Source organism: Mycteria americana, chromosome 11, assembly GCF_035582795.1.
Source record: "Mycteria americana isolate JAX WOST 10 ecotype Jacksonville Zoo and Gardens chromosome 11, USCA_MyAme_1.0, whole genome shotgun sequence".
Taxonomy (NCBI): Eukaryota; Metazoa; Chordata; class Aves; order Ciconiiformes; family Ciconiidae; genus Mycteria; species Mycteria americana.
Window position 1 is genome coordinate 6,647,760 of NC_134375.1, and position 21,406 is coordinate 6,669,165.

General features: G+C 41.2%; 1 protein-coding gene and 1 long non-coding RNA gene across 9 annotated transcripts in view; both read right to left on the reverse strand.

Moving 5' to 3' along the window:
• Window positions 1–1,002: 1,002 nt before the first annotated feature.
• MAPKAPK3 (MAPK activated protein kinase 3) overlaps window positions 1,003–21,406 on the reverse strand; it is a 135,156-nt gene continuing 114,752 nt past the window's right edge. For 7 of the 8 annotated variants that reach the window (XM_075514058.1, XM_075514057.1, XM_075514055.1 and 4 more), the window contains 9 exons: window positions 16,163–16,302; window positions 15,373–15,437; window positions 13,100–13,179; window positions 11,184–11,310; window positions 9,605–9,680; window positions 9,301–9,425; window positions 7,154–7,239; window positions 4,330–4,410; window positions 1,003–2,814 (listed from right to left, as the gene is read on the reverse strand). In XM_075514058.1, the coding sequence (XP_075370173.1) occupies window positions 2,656–2,814; window positions 4,330–4,410; window positions 7,154–7,239; window positions 9,301–9,425; window positions 9,605–9,680; window positions 11,184–11,310; window positions 13,100–13,179; window positions 15,373–15,437; window positions 16,163–16,302 (939 nt within the window). In that variant the 3' untranslated portion in view covers window positions 1,003–2,655. Of the gene's footprint in view, window positions 2,815–3,692; window positions 3,808–4,329; window positions 4,411–7,153; window positions 7,240–9,300; window positions 9,426–9,604; window positions 9,681–11,183; window positions 11,311–13,099; window positions 13,180–15,372; window positions 15,438–16,162; window positions 16,303–21,406 lie in introns of all 8 variants that reach the window. The other variant, XM_075514059.1, reaches the window with a different exon arrangement.
• LOC142415576 (uncharacterized) lies at window positions 19,601–20,983 on the reverse strand. Its single transcript, XR_012777456.1, has 3 exons — window positions 20,902–20,983; window positions 20,168–20,244; window positions 19,601–19,671 (listed from the first exon to the last, which is right to left on the reverse strand). It is a non-coding gene; the product is annotated as an uncharacterized LOC142415576 (long non-coding RNA).

Below are 21,406 nucleotides of genomic sequence, written 5' to 3' on the forward strand. Positions count from 1 at the left end.
TCTTCTGTAAAATAAGCACAAACACTTCTGTACAATAGTTGCATACTCTTCCATGTCTGCCATTTTGAGGCCCTCCTCAGGTTCCCACCGGGCTTTTACCCGGGCTTTTTCCCTGGATGTCATCACTGCAGGGTAGAACACAAGAACTATTAGTCCAAATTTAATGAGATGGTATTGTCCTACTATACAGGGACTGAAGGCTGAAGGTGCTGTGCTCAAGTGCATCAGTTCATCACTGCAGCTTCTGAACTGCAGCGCGGTAAAGACTGGAACCCCACAGGAAGGAATCAGGTCCAGATGTGCATTACAGTTCCCCACGGAAAACTACTCAGGAACAGATACGTGTCTTCAAGCTTCAAACTGAACTGACAAGCAAGAAGGCACCGGCTGGCAACTGAGAGCTCCTGCTCAAACTTTGAGCAAAACAGAAGCAAAAACATGGGTTGCAACAGTTTCAATACCACTGTACCCAAGGCAGCCAGGATATCACCATAGTATACACGGGTTGTCCTATTAACTGGGATAGTGGGAGCATGTATCACCCTGGTGGGGCACAGAGATGGGAAGGTAGGAGTCACGTACACAGCATCCTCAAAAAATTTGGATAAAGGGACAGAAAGTTGGATCTGGCTCTAATCCCAACTGTTGCACCCTGAACACATCACAACTCTTCATTCATTGTATTATCGTTTACAGGTAGTGAATAATATTTGCATAATTCATAGAAGTAATATGATAAAATAAATATATACAAGACATGCTATAATCAGAGAGATATCTAGATAAACATAATAATTTTAAAATCATCTTTGCACAGATTGATATTTAAAAACAAACTCTTGTAATCTTAAAAAATGCTCAAAGTTGGGTAGCCTTTGAATGTGGACATCATTGAACACTTTCCTTCTCCCTTTTCCCATCACCTTCAACACAGATGTACCTTGCAAAGCAATACAAACTCTGCAACATCTCAACAACAACAGGGATGACAGGAGGAAGGAATGTTGTAACACGATTTATTAAAATCAGTTTATAAAACCCTAGGACCAGTTCACAAAGAAGAATGGAGGTCTCACCCAACACTTTGAAGATGGGAACAGGGCTCCCCAGACAAGGTCCAGAGCCTTGAGGTGATCTTTGTTGGAGGTAACAAGATCTACGTGGCAGTCAGATTTGATGACTCAGAGCCTCTCTGGAGCCTTGTTTTCCTTTTTGTCTTTTAACATTCTTCCGAGCCTATTAACACACCAGTACTCTGTGTGCCTACCACAAAGTAGTTTTTGCCTGCATCACTGGAAGCACATAATTTTCATCCGAGACTCTGATAATACTTTCACAAATATTTCCTTCACCTCAACTAAAAAAAACCCCAAAATACAGCGAGAGGAAATATTTTGATCACAAAGCAAAACAAATTAGCAAACCAAGGCTAGGATCCCATAAAACAAGAATCAGAAGAGGAAGAAAACAATAGGTGGGTATCCTTATAGGTAATATCCCTTAGGTGGTGAAAATCTTTGGATCCAGAAACACTGACAAAACACTGCAAATAAAGTAGCATCCTCCCCCTCCCTGACCCCAGGAAACAAACCAACCCCAGCACCCAAAAAATATGCTATTATCAGCACATCTTAGGCACAGGATCCGGAGATAATTACCAGAAGGGATGCTGGCAGACACCAGGGTCCATTCAGAGAACATGCATTTGCCACTTCTTCCTGAATTTCCGAAGTCCCTCTTCTAGAGCAGTCTCTTGTATACAATTGCATGTCTCGTTGCACGCCCTAGAGGTTGTGGATCCAAGAGGAACAGCAATATTCTCTGCAGGATACTTTCAACTAATTAAATCCTTACTAAAACTCTTCACATAAAGTACCACTTAAATTAAAAACATTACAAGAGAGGGATCTGACAGTGGCATAGACATGACATAATGGTTACAGTTTAGAAAACTTATACGTTATCAAATGAGAACCCATGACAAACTCAAATCTTCACATAAGACTACATGAAGACTTTATGAAAATGGAAATGTATGGATGCTCTTTCCTATAACAGGAATTACTGTTTACTATTTAGGTGATATTCTGTAACTATAGGAGGCAAGTTTGGAAATATTGACTATTACCAATTCTAACATGAAATGCTGTCCAGATGCATCCATAATAGAACTGCACCTGTGCTACTCATATAAAGAGCAGTGACATTTTTCTCCTTTCTCAGTACTCATGTTTGAACTACTAAAACACTCCTAGCAGAACACCTGGCATTTTTTCTATTCCCAAGTTTAAAACGGTAGCAGAAGTTACTCTTGTAGATGGCTGTTAAAGCCTCAGTGAATTAGTATGCTAAGACTGCCTCCTGCTCTCTCCTCTCTTCCAGTACAGTTAAAGCCAAAACAAAAACCCGTAACATTTCTGGTATTACTGTACCTTCTCTAGCAATATGCAACAGAATCATGTCATATACATTAGCCTTTAAAAGCAAAGCCCTGACTGAAGTTATAAAAATGTAATCTTTCACACTGCTCCCTCTTTGCAGGACAGCTTCTTCACGGTCTCATTGCCTTTGTGGTACAGACTGAGTTGATCATACTGATTTTAAATTGTTCCTTTTAACTTTTACCCTCCACCCACAGGTCCTTGGCTTCTCTTCTCATTGGTTATTGCACCCTGGGGCTGCAGAAGAGGTGCCTGCCTGCTTCTGCTTCTTACGGCGTTTGTTCAGGAGGCGGTTGTTGGATGTTTTCAAGTCTTTGATTTTCACCTGATCATAGTCCACCCTCATGGTAGCCAAAGCGCTGGTCATCTCCTCCTGAAACCAAGGAAGCAATTCATTGAAAACCCTGAGGCAGAGAGTGCACAGCCACCCCTCACTACTGCCAGGAGATGAATGTACAAAAAGGAACCCTCTGTTACACTACAGCCAGAAATAGCTGAGCCCTTTCTGCTGCACTGGACTATGACTAAAGGCTTCGTTCTACTCATGGACTCATTCAGGAGGAACCATTCACACAGTGTTTGATATGTGAGCATGCAGGACTGCACTCCGCTGGCCTAAATTCCACCATGTCCCTATGCCCAGCATTTCTTACTGGCTGGCTCTGGGCCTTCACCAGCTACTGAGCCTGGGCTTCTTAAACCAGAGTCAGAGCGCTGCTTTCCTTGCTCTGTTACCAAACTAGGTTAGCAGGAACTAGAATAAGGAGTCCACGCAAAGTTGGTTAAAAGTATGTGCTTCAAATTCACACGCTTCCTTAGTTTGAATTAATGTTTAAGTGCAGGCAAATCTTAAACTTTTTAATAAGGCTTTAAGCAAAAATCTGCTTAAGTAAATGAATGTCTAGGCATTTAGTTCAGGAAAGGAAAAATGATTAAATATTATGCGAATGCCGGTGGCCCAAGAGAATACCTCTGGTACCTATACAAAGCACACGTATAAGAAGTTCTCAGAAACATGGAAATGAAGAATGCTAAGTGAAACTATCTGTTTAATCCCTTTGACTTGGGAGGCAAATGTTGCCTAGGTCCTGTGAAATTTTACCATTACATAGTTCAACAGCTGAGACTATACATCAGTAATTTAAATAAAATCAGTAATCAGTAAAATACACTACAGGAATGTTGCAATTATCAAAATGCCAAGCATTGTAAGTGCAAAAAATTCAGAATTAATTGTAAAAGCATGCCAACCTGATAAAGGCCAGCAGGAAAGAGTTAAAGCTTGCAAACAACTTTTAGTCTGCCCTACAGTTTCTCTTTGCAGGAAACATTCAACTGTCATCAGTACAAACAGTAGGTGAGGCACCTGGTTAGATTAAGGGAAAGACAGATATATTTTTATCTCCCCTTGCCAAATGTCACAACAAGAGAAGGCTAAGGTTATTTAATGTTGTTTTACAATACAAGAACAGAGTAGAAAACCAGAATGCAGCTCAACCCTCCCACCCCCTCTCCCTATATTTTCATCATATTCTTCACTTCGCTATAATGAACTTCAAGCTCCCTCAACACTGTCCCTTCTCCTCTGTGGTTACATACAGTGTCTCAGCAGGCAGCATCATTAATAACTTTGATCATAAACATCTTCTTTGTTGGTATTTGGGACAGCTGTAAGGTTGTCGGATGAAGCTCAAATAGCATTCTTCTTTTTTAAACAGTTATCATATACACTACTGTTCTAACCAGGACTGTTTATGCTTCCCTTGTTTAACATGGTTGTATTCAAAATAGCCATAATCTCCAAGGAAATAAACATACACAGAGAAGCCAGCCCATCTAATCTCTTATCAGACTTGACTTCAAGAAATCTGAACTATGATTGACTCACTTTAACTTCATCCCAGTGGTCTTTATCCTCTTGCAGGACCCGTGCAGTATGAAGAGGAGTTGGTGGCACTGCCATTGATCTCTGAGAAAAGGGAAAAATACCAAAAGCAGTGTTCTGCAAAATCACATCTGGGAAGTGACTGCTTGCTCTTCTATGTGTATGGAGGGCATGAAAGTTTATCTAATGTCCTTCAGTGGCCCTCATTATTCATGCTTTCAATCACTTCACAAGCTAATTCATGTGTGAGGTAGAAAAGGACTATAGTCCCCACACGACAGTATCTTTAAAGAACAAAGGAGAGAGAAATCAGTGCTGAGTTTGTTTCACTCTGCTCCCTTCCAGTCCAACCAATAACCCCGTGTTGGATAAATTTTTATGTACATTTTAGATTTTAACTGCCATTTCACTATTCATTAGTCAATGTTTTAAAGTGGTTACTTTGACCTTTATCTTCTAGGATTTGTCGTAGGAGACATTTTCATAGGACACATTTTCATTTTCGTAGGAGACATATACATTAACTGAGATTACCAGTTTATCAGATCATAAGGGTGCCCCAAAGAGGAAATTATACTATTATTCAGAGTAAGGCACAGTTCAGAAGACAGTGCCTCACTTGAGATGCTCTTCCACATAAAATTAAGATCTATGCTCACCTACCATGAAAGATCAGTACTTTAAATTAGAATAAGGTACAATTTCTAAAGCATGAAGCACAGTTCCCTAGCTAAATTCAGCAAGAATCACAGTATTTCTTGCCAGTCCATAACCCAAACTATAAATTCATATTCTATCTCCCTTATGCTTTCTACTCAAACTTGCTGTCTACTGCTGTGGCACCCTACACCAGACACAGCTGCACGTCAACAAAGTCTAAGGAGATCTCTGTATATGTAATTGTAAAATAAGCATTACATTGGAAGCAGTGCTTATACTCCGCCGAGCTAACAGCACCACTGCAGTAGTTACAGAAGTGGAAGCAGAAATCATGACTCCTGCAACCTCTGGAAAAGGACCCTAGCTGGCCAGGGTATAGGTTTATCAAGTACATCTGGGAGGAGGGAAATGGAAAACCAGCAGACTGGCTTCAGTGGTGTCCCTGAGCAGGTGTTAAAGTTGCCCTCTCATCTGCTATGAGCCACTTCTCATTAAATAAATCTTATCTACAAGCTAACTAGAGGATTATGTGCTCCACCTAAACTGACAATTTTTGCATAGTCCACAATAATACTTCTGCCACTCATCTAATTAAAAAAAAAAAAAGAAAAAGGGAAAAAAAGAGGAGAGAGAAATACCATCCTCCACCGCTTGTGTGAAGCATCTCCCCATACACGTTCCCACTTAGGGATTTAGGAAAAGAAAAGGAAGAACATAGACATTCACTACATTGGTCTTTCCCTCTCCCTCCCTCTGCCTCATGGGAACAATAGGTTCAGCAGAAAAAAATGTCAATCTGCAGCTCCTAGAGCATTCTTCCAGGAACGGTATTCTAGCACAGCTCTTTGGTGCAGCAAGAGTCTATAGACCTTGTCTCTAATCTCCTCCTTATTAATTGGTTATATGCATATTTCAAGTAACATGTGTCGCTGTAGGTGGTAGCTTCCTTAACTATTAGGCACTCATTCTGTGAAATTCATCGCCTGCTGACTTCTGGAACACCTCCTTCCTGGGTCTTCAAACACTTAAAGCTGGAGGTATTTATTCTGAACAGTGATTACATTTTTATTTGGTTAAAAAAAACTTAGAAACATTGTCTAGGTTCTGTTCCAGCTCTACAGAGTCTTTGTAACCTTAATTTCCCAGCTTTCACAACTCTGAATGAAGACATCTATCTACTTCATCAGGATGTTATACAGCTACATTTCTATATGATTCTAAGGGCTTTTGGATCTTCAAACAGGCATTATAGAAATGCTGACTATTAGTCATGCCTCTGTTTCTGCCCCTTCCTCTGAGGATCAGCATAGACAGAGAAAGCACTATGAAAGAACAGGGCATTCTACAATATAAGTTATTCTGTTCCTGGCTGATGAGTTTTTGGGCAGCAAGAACAAGACTGGTGTCCTTTTAGGCACAAATATGAGAAGTATAATCTATTATTTTAAGTGACACCTACAGAGCAGAGATGATATCCTGAAACTCAGCCTGATAACTCCTGGGATTCTGGTCTCTTGGTTGAAATAATTCATATTGTATTATTAGAGTCTTTTTTTCTTTTTCCCCAAAAAGTATTTTTTAAGGAAAAGTAAATTCAGCCAAGTCATAGAATGAAACCTGAACTGGGACCATTAATAGCTCTGTGTACCACCCTATCTGGCAATCTCTTACAGGGCACTAAGCCGAGACCCTTGCTCCTCCCCCACGCATTTCCAAACTGTGCCAAGGATGAGAATTCCCACTAAGCATAGGACTGTGTTCACACTAACACAGCTATGCACAATGGTGCCTGAAACCACTAATAATAGCTCTCTTTAAATCCTGCACCGATGAAGTAAGTACATACAGTTTATTTTTATATTTTTAAAGAGAGTAACACATGCATATGCTGCAGAGTCAACAGTGACTGCCTGCTCACAGAAGATAGAGATACATTCGGCTTTTGCTTCCAAGGACGCTATTGCGGGTGTCTCTCTTTGTGTCTTCTGGTAACACCAAAAAGAATTGTGGTTCTACAGGCAGATGACCCTCTCTGGAGGGCACAGTAGGTTAATTAAGTATTAACAGCAATCATCATCCTTCTCTTGCTGTGCTATGTGGAGCTACATGCAAGTTCTGCATGTAAGAATTCATCTTGCTCCCTTGTAAAAAGAGATATGAAACTCACGTTAATCCAAGGGTGATTCATAAATTGAGAAACTGTCATCCTCTCTGTTGGGTCAGTCTTCAGTAAATGGCGAATCAGTTGTTTGGCTGAAAAATAGGACCAACATGGCATGTTGTAGTCTACTACTGTGTTCCCAAATACCCTTGAGAACACAAAGAGCTGCTGAATGAAGGAAGATAATTTTGCAAAACTCAAAACACCTACCTATTACTGTTACCATGTTAAGAAGTCATGTACAGTGTGGTAGGTTATTATGTTTAAAGAGGCAGAACATGAAAACATCCAAAACAAGAGGGAAGAAGGAAAGACAAAGGATTGGGGTTTCATCTATGCTATCTACATCACCAAACCAACTGTTTTGAGAGCAAGAACTTGAGAAAAAGAGAAACACAGGAACAGAAAGCTGCCAAGCTGCCTGTCTGAAAGACGGCAAGAAGCTTGGCATTATGGGCTGAATGAATGCATAAGCTGATGTTTTGAGAAATTATAGAAGACAAAAACTAGCACAGGCTGTGGGGGAAAAAAAAAAGAAGACAATAAACTCCTCTTTTACAACTGAGAGGCCATTAAAAGGACAACAAAGTCAAAGAAATGGATTACGCAAACAGGCTTTGCAGCAGCTTTCTGTGAACATGGTATCTGCCAAAGCAAGAGTACTAAGTAACTGAGATATGAGATGATGAGAGTCTGGACAAGAGTTTCATTAATGCAGGCAGACAGACAGGAAACACTACATCCAAGGGATGTTATTTAGAGAGACTTAAACATAACTTCCTTGGGGAAACCTAGAAAAACTTCTGAATAAGAGCTCTCTTTTAGAAACATTGAATGCAAGATGACTACATGCTTGTAAGAAGCTGCCAGAAGTACAAGTTGAGACTTCAGGTTGTCGAGAGAGGCTGCAAAGGAGGTTTACAGAAGAGATTACCTGGAGTCTAAAATGTACAAGGAAACAAAAGGAGGGGACCACAAACAGAGCCCATTAAGGTGATTACAGGAAGCTGGTGAGGAATTTAGAGGAAGCCTCCACAGATGATGCAATGAAGGTGATTAGATAAAGAAAACCATGACAAGAACAGTAAAAAGAGGGCAAAAAGCAGCAGTCTGCTGAAGGTGCCTGATCAGTCTAAAAGAGTGCACATAAACCAGCTGAGCTTAATAGGCTCAAAGGTAGAGGGCACCTATCTTCATTCAGGCAAGCATACAGAAACCCTACATATTTTCCAAGCGAATGTTCTCTCACCAAGCTCCCCTAGCATTTTAGTAACTGCTGTAATATGAACAAGACCCAAGGCAGACAAAATATTAAGCCAGCAACCCATAGGTAAAACATCTTCCTTATTAATGTTCAGTAGTCCATGCTGCACACGCAACCATGACATCCCATGAGGGGTTAAAGTGCCACAGATCACAGTATTATCCAATGATAATTTGTTATTACTAAACAGCAAACAGTAATAGGATGCCAGCAACAGCCATATAAAAGGCTTGTTAGAAAAAAAGATGTGCCCAGAGGTTGCTGACCTTTCTCTCTAATATGATGGGCAGGTGAGACTTCCAGCTTATGAGACTGCCAGAATAAGAGGGAATCAAAACCATCCACTTTCAGGACACTGGTTTAAGCCCATCCAGGTCACAGCTGAACAGCAGCAGCTTTTGGTCAATGACTTACACAAAATAAATTGTTGACCTTGATTTAAGTGGTGGCTGGCAAGTTCCTACATCACAAAAAGCTAGCATGAAAACTCACCATCCTTGCTGGCTGTATCACCAAGGAGGGCAAAGACTGAATGAGTTCTTAAGACAGTTTGCCTTTCTTCCAACTCAGCTTGCATTGCAGCTGTCCTGGCAGTCTCCTTTCTCAGCATTAAAGACTTTTGTTTCCAGAGGGTTTAATCTCGGCATTCACTAGCACTAGCTGGAATTTGAAAGAAAGTTTTCAGTAGTCATTTACTTTCTGTAGCACTTAGGTTGCTGGCTAGTGTCTGAGTTCCCAGTTGTTCTCTGTATCACCTTACAAGAAATTAATTTAAATTCTAAAATAAGGGGAAACAAAAACTAAGACAGGTTTTTAGAAATAGTCTCTTGTAAGTACTCTGCCACTGCACACCATGCACATACTTATCAGTAGCAGTGAGCATTTTTACCTTCCTCTGATACTTCAGCCCACTCTGGATTGGGAAACCCATATTGCCCCATCCGAATTCTTCTCTTCATCCCTGGAGAAATGGCTTGACCAGTGTTTGAGTAGAATGGAGGGAACCCACACAGGCTGTAAGAGTGGACAAAAGAACTCTTATAACTAGGAAAGTCTTTTCATCTCTTAAAAAGTCCCATACAAGCTTATATTCTTCTGCAGGTTACATGATCCTAGTGAGTAATTACTTCTAAGTGCAGATTTAATAAGATGTGTCCTTTTTCCATTCATCAAGCCTCTTTCCAAATACTTACAGAATATATGTGATGACGCCCAACGACCACATGTCACATGATTTGTCATACTTCTCAGGACCAAGGACTTCTGGGGCTGAAGAAGATTAAAACCAGAAATTAACAGAGTGCCAGATATTTCCTTTCATTTCCGTCACCTTATAAGTAGCAGCACATTTCAACAACAAATATCGGAGGCACCAAAAAAAATGCAACTCACTGCAGGAACTGGGTAGTATTTTCTATTGACAAGTTCCTAAACACATCTAATGTAGCTTTAAAAGGAGGAACGGAGCTGGCAAAATGCCCTACTCTTCACCTTAGTGTCTCTGTGCTCAAGAGAGTACTAAGATTACAGAAAAGCAGAAGGAGCTATAGCTAAATGTGTACAGGGAGACACTGCACTGAAAGAGGCAGGAGCATATGTTCCAGAAATCAGAACAGAAAGGACCTACTTGAGCTGTGATAAAATTTTGATCGGTACCTGGGTAGAGTGTGTTTAGCTCCATCAACTACAGAGCGATGTATTTTTCTTTGGCCTCCAGAGCATTACAATTTTTCACTAAGTAACAAAATTATAGAGAGATACATTTATAGGGGATTTTTTTTTTTCCCTGGGGCAGGTGAACTGGCAGGGAGCTTGATTTTGTAAGGAAAATGATTCTCTAAACATATGAGCAATCATGCTGGTTTATAAAAAGGTGTTGAGAAGGGAAATGTCAGCCTGTTTATATACAAATATAAAGGCATGAAAAGATATACGCATAAATTCCTTAACATTTTATCAATCCCAGCTTACAAAAATATAGAAGAAAGCATCAGAAAAAAACCATTGCTATCGTAATTCTCTGGTAACAATGAATAACAGTATCTTTCAATACAAAAAAATATAAAATCTTACATAGTAGAAGAGAACTAATTCTTCCAAAAAATTAAGCCCTTTTTCCTCCAAAGAAATTCCAAGTGTAGACTGCCTCAGTCATACCATATGGTGAATGACTATTAACTCAAAGACCAAAAGGGACGTACTCTAAAATGAGTGCATAAAGGAAAGTCTACTGTGGCATTCATTACACGGTGCTCTGTCTTTGGACAAAATGCAGGCAAAAATTCAGTTGTGATTAAGTCACATTGGTGTTTTATTACTAATTCCATTTGCCAGCTTTAAGAAGCTTTACAGCTGAGGCAGTACTCTCCCTGTTCTCTTTTATTGCATTAGTTAAGCTAAGGGAAGTTTTGCAAGGAAACACCCAAATAATCATGAAGCTGACTTCAAATTATGGTTTTTATTGCATCATTCGGAGGAAACATCAGGATTACTTCAGGTGTAATCAGAAGCAACACGTTCTCTCTCCTTGATCTTCATTTGCACCCCCTGTTAAGGCTGTTTCCTCTGCAACCAAGGAAGAAACCAGGAGCACTGAACTGTACTGGAACCAGACTAGGTTTGGGTTGGATGCCAGTTTAAATTCTGCAGGCTACCTCTTTGCTTTACATCCACAATAGACGATTTCCCACACATTCCTACAGTCCACGGGCCCACTATAAGGGGAGGGATGACAGACTGAAACACAAAAGAAATGCATCTTGGATAACTTACCCACATAATAAGGAGTGTAACAGGGGGTCTGCAGTGCATTCTGTACACTGGTTTCTTTGGCAAAGCCGAAGTCTGTGAGTTTGAGTACAGTATCCTTCTCTTTAGATGTGTAAAGCAAGTTTTCAGGCTGAAAGGCCACCAAAAGAAAGGATAAGCTGGACAATGAAGACATGTCTCTAATGAGCTGAAAGGTCAAACCAGTCCTGCTTGCCTGGATCACCACCAGCATCTGGGTCTTCTTATTTCTCTCATCCCCATCATACCATGCAGAAAGATCCCTCCCAACATGTAGCATTTTTGTTCAGACTAAGGATCAACATCCTTCTCAACACAGTATTTAGGAGAGGAAATCACAAGACTCTCATCAGGTCCAATGGGCATGAAGTCTGGCTTCTTGAACCTCTCTCTAGTTCACTGCGCTTACCAGGACTGTTCTGTCTGATCAACACCAGTTGATCTGACACCACTCTGTACCGCACTCAAGTAGCTGAGGTGGAAGACAAGAGAAGTCATCAGCCAAACTCTCTATGAGCAACTGACATAACTCCATCAGAATTAACTGATACAGACACAGTCCCTTCCTGCTCCCCCCTCCTCTGCCTCCTGAAACCTGAGTTAATTCCACTCTTGCTCTACGCTCCATAAAGGCTCTCCAAAACCAGAAGTGGCACAGAGAGAAGTACAAGCTCTTGTGCACAAGAACAGGGACAATGGCACATCTCGAGAATCTGCAATTGTTTGAACTTGTTTTCCAGTTTCTCAGTCATAAGGAAGCTATGCCCTCTCTCATGCTAGTGTTTAGGGACACACAGAAGAAGGGCGGGCTTGAAAGAAAACAGGATTTAGGATCTATTAAGCAATTTGAACCATTTCTATGTTAGTTCACTGACTGTGTTAGGTGGTGTTTGGGGCTAAGTGCTTCAGTTTCTGTGCTGGTGATAGACAATAGCACGTAGCTCCATAAAAGTGAATAGATTTTTAGTCTCTGAACTGTTAAGTCATTCTCTAGTTCCTATCTAAAGAACCCTCAAACATACCCCTCAGTGATACCAAGCAACAGCAGTTCTCCCTCCATCTAAACACATAGAAGCATCTGTAGAAAATTCACAAACTCAGAACTGCGGAATCAATCAGATGCCTCAGTCTATCATTATGTGACCTGCTCTCCAGCACATTCCACCACACTGCCGTATCGCTGCGCTACAAATGCCTTGGTGCAGCTATCTTGTCTTTGCTTATGCTGCGCACTTTACAGAATGAAAACAAAATACAATACTACAAACCCTGTCAAATCTCTACAACAAGATCTGGGTACAAACTTTAGCTAATAAAACACACTGTTCCACATGGTAGTAACTGAGATCTTCCCATTTTCCCAAATATTTACATATACTATTAAAAGTGGGATGGATGCATGGAATTGGTATTATTCCTCCCATATATGCAGTTTCTCCTGTTTCTGAAGGGGGTTTTGGTGTTTGTTTGGTTTTTTGTTTGTTTGTTTTGGGGTTTTGGGTTTGTTTTTTTTTTTGAGGCAAGTATGATTCTGAAAACAACTAATAACTGGCAAAGACTGTACATAGACGTATAGCATCTAGTGTAAGTTCACTTCAGGCAGTGTTATTTTCTTGTTAATTAACTGGATTGCAAGTTGGTAGTACCTCTTTAATTAACCATCTGACTATCACCAGATTCTTCTGCATTCTGTACACAACTGGAAGGCATTAGCACACATGAATATTCTGACCTATGACTAGGTGCAAACTAGTTGTGAACAGATCCCTTCTCGCACTGGCAGAGGAATAGGAACACTTTGACCATCTGATTGTACTCCTAGTTCTATTTAAACCACCACTGCCCATTTATTTTTCTGCCTTATGGTCTTTGCTCCCTGCCCACACACCTTCAGGCCTCACCTTGACATCCCTATGGGCAATGTTCATTGAATGCAGATACTGGATGGCTGTTCCGATGTCTCTCATTATTTCAGAGGCCTCTATAAATACAATTTTAGAGAAAGGTCACATTAACATTCCCACTGTAACTCGGGGACATGCTTGGGAATGCTTATGACTTACAAACAGCTTGCTGGAATACAGGGCTAGCGTCAAGACTAGAAAACCTAAAATTAGCCCTAACAGCTGTGTTTTGGTTTTGCAGGCAACCATACCCCCCAATTCCCCGGCTGCTCAGCCCTCCTCCTGAGCAGGCACTGCAACTGAACGGTTGAGACTCCTGCTTCTCCTGAGCTTGTAATGTTGTGCTTTAATTTGCTCACCAGGAAAGCAGCAAGAGCAGGGCAGGTACACAAGCAACATGCAAGACTGTGGAGAAAGGAGCCCCAACCAGGACATATCTCTGATTGTCCAGGACATGTCCTTGGTTGTCCAATAAAGAAATTTAACTTCCAGCTTCTAGTTCAGGGGTAATAGGAGGATCCAACAGATTTTCTAAAAATAGAGCAACATAACAATATAGTAATTTTAGGATAGGTCACATCTTCATTCCTCACTGTCTTCAGAAGTTTTTCCTCAGGAGAAACAAAATCAACAGTTCTATTCTGCAAAGCCCAAACTGCCACCTTTGAAATAATACGTTTCTAGAATTTAACATAACCCCAGTGGGAAATTCTAGTGGCTGGTGAGCTGCCTTGCAACAGCAGTACTCTTGAAGCCTGGAAGAGTTCAGTTACACAGGGAGAGGTTTCAGAGCAGGGAGGAGTGACATTCCCATTGTACCATGTGAGCATTATATTACATCTCCATTGACAGGGAAACAGAATTAGCAACTTCAACCTGATCCTCTGTTTTCTGCATAGGTGGAAACCTCAGCTGCAGTAGTGAGAGAGAAAGTAGAAATTATTGTACTGTAACCTGGAATCCTTTTTCACATGGCTTGAGATTGAAATTACACAATCTCAGGCAAGGACAATCAGAAGGCAGAAACACTCATCTTCTTCAGGGAAAACCTTGCACAACCTCCTCCTTCCTGACCCAGGCCAAAAACCCTGGCTCCTAATGGGAAGCTGTGGCTGATATATAAACAGCCAGTGAACCTGGGGAATCCAGTGGAACAGGGCTCATTTATCTCAGGAAAGAATGAAGGTGGGTTTTTTTGTTTAACACTCCCAGATGACTTCTGAGTAAGTATTTAGAATGTTATATAATGGTATTCAATGTAGAAGAATCATGTTTTTAGCAGAGTGGAGTCACTAACGATCACAGAACCAGTTTCCCCCCTGGAATCTTGAAGTTTAGAGAGGAACAAATAAAGTTCCTGAAAATGCTCATTTTCCCTACATGAGTCTCTCATTCCACTTAAAGGATTCATCCCAGGCTAGGAAACAAAGGATCACAGGATCAAAAAAAGCCTGGCCTCTATACCAGACTTGCAAAACAGTCACAGTAATTTACAAGCTCAGGTATACATTTTCCTTCTTCTAATAATTTTGTCACAATGCTAGTTACAAACACTAACATTTTTACTCCTGAGCAGAACCAAGCTCTTGTGTGTTGTGAATGGGCAAGGAGAACCACAGTCAAGCACACCTGTGGTACTCTGCAAATAATAAATAGCAAAGACAATAAAAATGGCAAGACTGTTCTATTGCATGTTCTGTCACTGATTCATAGCAGGTCTTTAAACTTGCACATAGTCCCTATTATAGATGAGCAGGCTTGTTTACAGTGTGGCTAATAACACTTCCTTTCAAGTAGTACTTTAAAACCCTTGAATAAGAGATGTTTCATCAAATGTGATTTGCTCGTTATATTCATCACCTAACAGCATAGCTGTGCACAGTGATGCTGCTTGAGGGACAGCCAGAAGAGAAATCACAGTAGGCGCTGCGTTGATCATGTTAGAGGTGGTCTGGCAGGAGACCAGGGACTAGAATAACAGAGGCTGCAGTGGTTCAGAAATGAAGAAGCTGAGCAGATTTTTATGAGGAATTTTCCTCTAAACCTTCCTCAGGCACACATTGTGCCTGAACTTGGCCAATTCTGGTAATTCCTGATCTCCTTTTAAAAATACTTTAAAAAATAACCATTTAATAGATCTGGATAGGAAAAAAAAATTACAAACAAAAATCAAATCAAAGAAAAATTCCTGTAAGGGAACTAAGCAAGCGGACAGAGAAAGGGAGAAGCAATCTTTTGCAAACTTTAAAATGAAACTTGTGATTTTTCACCTCTCTCAGTGAAAGCTTGATCTCCTCTCTCCTGGATCCTGCTAAACAGCTCTCCTCCTTCCATGCTGAAACAAAGAACACAAAAAACCCCCCACCTTACATGAGCAGAAAAGATCAAATTAACACCTGACTGTGCATCCATATAATTGCACAGAACCATGGCAGGAACAGATTAGAAGAGATTACAGGCTGCCTCCTATGCCAATGCGTCCTAAACATCACACTCATTTGAATCAAGGCACAAAGCCATTCTGATATGGAATAATTAGAAAACAAAACAAGACCAAGGAGTTTTGATGCTTTCAGTTTAATGCACCCTGTCACAAGGAACACAACACACATAGTTGGTAAGTCAGATACACTGGCACTGGGAGGCTGACAGTAATCTTCTTTTACATAAGGGTTGGAGATGAAGAAAAAAGAAAGAAGGAAGCAAAGACACTGAACAGGATTATTAATTTGTCCCCAGTGAAGGAGACAATAACTGTGGTATTACAGATCAAGGAAAAAATAGGAAAACTTAGAGTCAAAACAGTAGCAGAAAGGATCATGTCAGATCATAGGATTTACACCTGAAGTTGGAAATTCCTCATTCTTCCATCATACAAATTGGCTGGAGCAGCTATACATTTCCCTACCACTTCCATAAAGACAACAAAAGGTTTGCTGCGCAAACAAAAATCACGCTGCTGAGAAAGCTCACTTAACTCTCATCTAAGCCAACACATTCTCCCTCTCCCTTCACCCCCTCAAAGAGCAATGCTTGGTGGAGGCTGCTGCTGGTCCATACCATTCCATGACAATGAGGAGGCATCTCTTTCCATGATGTATATTCTCATAAACATCCAGGACATGGACAATGTGGGGACACCCTGATGCTCTCCAATGATATTCTACTTCCTGACGGGCTTTTGGGTTGTCATACAGGAGCTGTAAAGAAATAGGAGAGAGCAATGTCAGTGAGCCAGCATCATTCTGCTTTAAATTGGTACCTACATGCATTTGAGCTCAAAGATGGTGGCAAAGCCGACTCTTAGCACTTTCTCCAGCCAAAGGATGCCAATCCATCACAAGACTTTCATCATCACTGGGCTGTCCAGCTTCCTAGATTGAGGAATACAGAAAACAACTGGTCCCTTGGAACTGGAAGGACCTTGAGTGGCAGTGAGGAGAGATTTTGAATCTGAGATGGAGACAGACCTCTCTCACCCACGTCTGGATGGGAAACCATTTTTTTTCCTACTTGTTTACAGTACTTACAAACGGAGGAGAATCCCTCTGCTAATGACAATAACCCTCCCACTTGGCCCCCAGCTGCTGGGAGAAGAGACTTCTAGGTGCAGTGCAAATCCTTAAAGTTCAGTGCGATTTAAAACAATAAGGACTTTCACACTGACTCTGAATGTGCTTCTCAAATACTACACAAATTTACGACCCCATCAGGGTCAGAAAGGGACCTTTGACTATCCAGATGCTTGAACTTCTTTCTCTGTCACATGCAAGGCCAGTTTATTTTAAAGGCGCTAATCTCCAGAAAGGAGGTAAAAGCTCATCTTTCCTGATCCTGCAACCTCCTACACAAGAAATGCGTCCCTTCCCATTTGAAGAACTGCTCTGTATCAGACTCTGCAATTGAGCTTTTGTGGAACAGGGGCACATTGCTGAATCATGCCTTTTCTTCTCTGCCTCGTCTCTCTAGACACCACTAACACTTTGTGACAGAGACTCTCTCTTTACTGCACATTTATATGGTTCCTACACAATACGGCTGTGATCTCAGTTTAATACTTTATGCCCTATAGTAATAATCATTGTCATGATGGAGCAGCAACAAAACTGATGCTATATAAAACATTGTCAAATGCATTGAAACAGAATAAAAAAAAAGCAAAGAGCAATCACCTCTGATCTATTTGCCTTAGAAAAGGACTACAATAACTATGGGGGAACTGTTTTCAAACAGGCAAACAAAAAGTATCATTGCTGTGCTATTAGGCCTTAGCCTGAAGCTCTTCTCATTTATGTTTGCTATCAGGTCCCAGTCAAAACACAACTGCATGATAATTGCTGAAAACAAGTATTAACATGTAACCTGTCATTAGGGACCTATGAATCAGCCCAGGAAAATGAGATTCCTTTTCCATCAAATTGCCAAGCTAAGGCACAAATGGTGTCAGAAGCACGTATAGGGAAACGCATGATTTAAAGGTCACAGGAAGGAAGTCGCAAATTCTGGTTTCTTTATTGACTCCAATACAGACAATTTGAATCACTGGGAAAAAAAGCTTGCACTTCTTTGCTGCTTCAACATCCCTTTCAGCAAAGCAGACACAGTAACGTGGCAGGAAAGGCCTGTAACACTTTATGAAATGCTGGGGAAGCACTTGGGAACCACTGGAGAGAAGGTAAGAGGCTTCTCTTCCTTTCCAGGCTGGAAACAGGAAAAGGGTAACAAGTACTCCTCTGTCGAGTGCACATTTTTTGTATTTTTGTGAAGCACAGAGAGGTTGCAGGAAGGGACGAGCGGCCTCAGGAGGGCTGCTGGCTCCTTAGCTGAACGGGCAGCAAGCCTCAGCACCGTAACCACCCTCCAGGCTCCCTCAGCTCCGCTCCAAAGGCTCCGGCATGACACCAGATTTTCAGCGGTGCAAGGAGCTGAAGAAGCTTTCTTGCAGAGTTCAATGCCCTCACAGCCAACCTACTTCTTCCACAGCTGTCGTTCTGTACCCAGAGCACACCCTTTTGAGATCACCAACTATCCGCCTCTTCCTTCCTGCTCCAGCCTGGCTATGGCCTGATTTCCAACACAAATAACTTCCTAAAGAAAGAGATGGCTCCAATTTGGACAAAAAGCCCATTAGCAAGTCCAAGTGCAGTTGCTTTACTTCTTTCAGCCATCAGCCCATTCAGCGGCTTTTCCTTCACAGCCACTGTGTTCTAGCTCAGTAGGACTGTCTATCAGCATTTTCCCCTCTGCCCTTCTGAGTTTGGGCTGTTGCCTAGAGGTCTCTTTAAAAGTTCATTAAATTACGTGTGCAACAATAAAGCCCAAACGCCCTCAGGACTAACCAGACCATTTAGAAAAGCATTACAGGGTTTACTGGATTCTGAGCCAGTAATATCCCAGCCTGATCCAAGCCAGTAATATCCTGGCCACTTCTGAGCAGGACACTTCAAAAAACCTTCTCACCTATCCTGTGCTACTAATTAAGACATAACCATTTTCTTTACTAATGTTAACTGCACTATAATCTGTGTTATCTTGTGCTTGCACAGTGTGCAGAGATGTTGTTTTTCATGTTTGTACCAAGTGCTTATGAAAATTGTTTCACAGAATTGAATTCTCACTCTCTAAAGAGCTTTTACAAGGCATTCTGATACACACAAGGATGCTGCAGTTTCTTTTCTCCACCCCTACAAGCAAGTTTCATATACTCCTTAGTGCCAAGCTTGAATGTACTCATGTCAAGATGACACCTGGAGAACCAGAGAAAAAGAAATGCAAAAATAAAGAGCAGATACACATACCAAGCAACATTGATATATCAACCAACTGTTAACCTTTGGATTTCTCCTTCTGAGCCTTAAAAATAAATCAAGTCTTTTCCTTATGTCTAAAACTGGAAGCCATAACTATACCTTTTAAGACATCTTAGAGACGTAGACACCCGTGAAATGAAAGCCAGGCAGGGTTGAAAGCACCAATTTCTACAAAATTTAGGTGATGATTTAGACACACAGACTGAAATTCTAGCTGTATGGTTAAATTTAACAAACTTGCAAAAACCATAAATGGACATCCTGCCAACTTTCTGAGCCTGAAGAGAGACTGTGCTTCTATCACTGCAATAGCTTTGATAAGACCATGACCAAGTTCCCCCGACATTGTACAAAAGTACAGAGGTAGTTGTGAACAAACCCAGAGTTTCAGGTAAGTTTTCATGCTGGTTCATGCTGGTTTGAGGAAAGAGCAGCTTTGTCAAACAGTATCAGCTCAAGGAGTCCCCCAGTCATCCCCCTAGAGTTCCCACACAGTTCAGCTGAGTCACAGCTTGTCATGATGGGCTGTGGGCAGGATCATGAACCAACCTAACTTCAAAACAAGACAAACCCAAGAAACATGCCCCATCTCCCAGTTTTTCATGAAGCCAGATCAGTGATCCAAGGGACAATGCACAGCCGCCTTTGTATAACAGCGAGGGGATGCCCACGTGCGTGGTCAGGTAACACAGTTTGGAACAGGAGCTACACGGTAGAAAACTGTATTTTTGCTGGAGCTCAGCATTAACGAACCACTGCCTAAAAGAAGCAGATGAAGCAAGTATTAACAGTTATTCACAGGGAGATCACCAAAACCAGAAGCGATGGAAGGCAAGAAAGTACAAGAGCTCTAGAGCCCTAACCCCTAGTGATTCACACAACTCTTCTCAATAACTGAAAAAGCTGGAGAGGGTCAGGAGCTGCGCGATGGGGTGTGCTCTGCCTGTTTCAGAGGAACAACAGGGCAGATGCCAGCAGACACTCCAGGATGCCCTGCTAATTCAGGGCCTGGCGGTGGAGGGAGGCCTGAACTCTACATTCTCGGGTAACCGCCTAACTCAGGTTAGCAAGCGCCTGCAAAACAAAACAAATTCTAAACTGCAGCTTGGAAGGCCAGCTCTGTGAAATTTCTCCTTGTGCAGAATTTCTTGATAGAAAAAAAAATGGAGACTAAAAAGTGACACGGTATCTTCTAATTGCTTTTCTATCGATTCAGTGTTGTGTAAGCAAGGAAGGATAGCAGGAACCCTCATACCTTAATGGTCTGATCTATACAGGAAATAGCCTTCTAAAGACTCCAGGGAGTGGCAAGTGATTTTCTGGACTCTGAAACTGTAACAACAGAGAGAGAAGATACCCATGGGCACAGGTATGAAACAGGCTGAGGACAGGAAGCAATGACTTCTTTGTCACTTTGTCTTTAATATGCACTAGCAGATTACACTGATTACTATTACACCTGCTATCTGTTCCCTACACAGGGGATTAAGACCCCCACATATGCTTTTTTATTTATTTTAAACTTCAGCAGTTCCTCCTAGTTCTGAACAGTTGCGGTGCTTGGATTAGACCTGTTACAGGCTCAGTTCTCATCTACTGCACGTGCCACATTAAAGCAGCATCTGACACTGCAAACATCTTTTACTTACTTGCACCAATTCCAGAATCTGAACTCTCCTTCAACAGACAATCAGTTTTATAATCTCTACGCTATTTTTCTCACAGGAAGGCTTCCCATTATTAAAACAGAAATGGGACCAGCAGAAACTTTCAGTCCTAGGGGTCCTCAACATGTAATACTGATACATAGGCACTTAAATATAGCTTTATTTATTTTTCTAGCTGGGAAAAAAAAGTCTCTGCTCAGGCATAAGTGGGTAAATATCTAACTTTTGCTTTCTTTCCTCTTTGCATGTAACTGCTACAAAAATGCTGAATCCTACAAATAAGCCTTGGAATCTAAATTCACACTGATGCACAGAAACTAACACCATTTGCTGCAGAGCAGCTCTTCCAGTCGTTCTTTATTCAAGAGGGGTTGATGGCAAAAGGAGGCTCGGATAATGTTTCTTTCATCTCCTCCCTCCCCTATGCTACAAAAAGAAGAGGGGGAAAAAAAAAGAGAAAAAAGAGCTGTCACTATGGCTTTGGACATTTTGTCTTTTATTACATCCTGATTATTTGCACTACATCTATTAATTCAATGTTAACAATCTTTATCTGTTTCCAAATCTCTTCATAAGGGATAAAGGCATCCTTTGTGTTAGAACGCTAAAGGAATTGAAATTATCAAGGTTTTCTTCTTCACGCATCAGCACTGCCAGTCAGTGAAGCTGCAGCAAGAAGCATGTGTCTTTTTGCAACGGCAGCCCAGCAAGCAGGGAAATCCACACATGCAAATCTCAAAGAAAGGACTGAATTTTTTTTCTTAAAATAAAAAATAGAACACATTTCTGCTCAAATTATTTAGTACTGAAGCTTCAGTCTACAGACA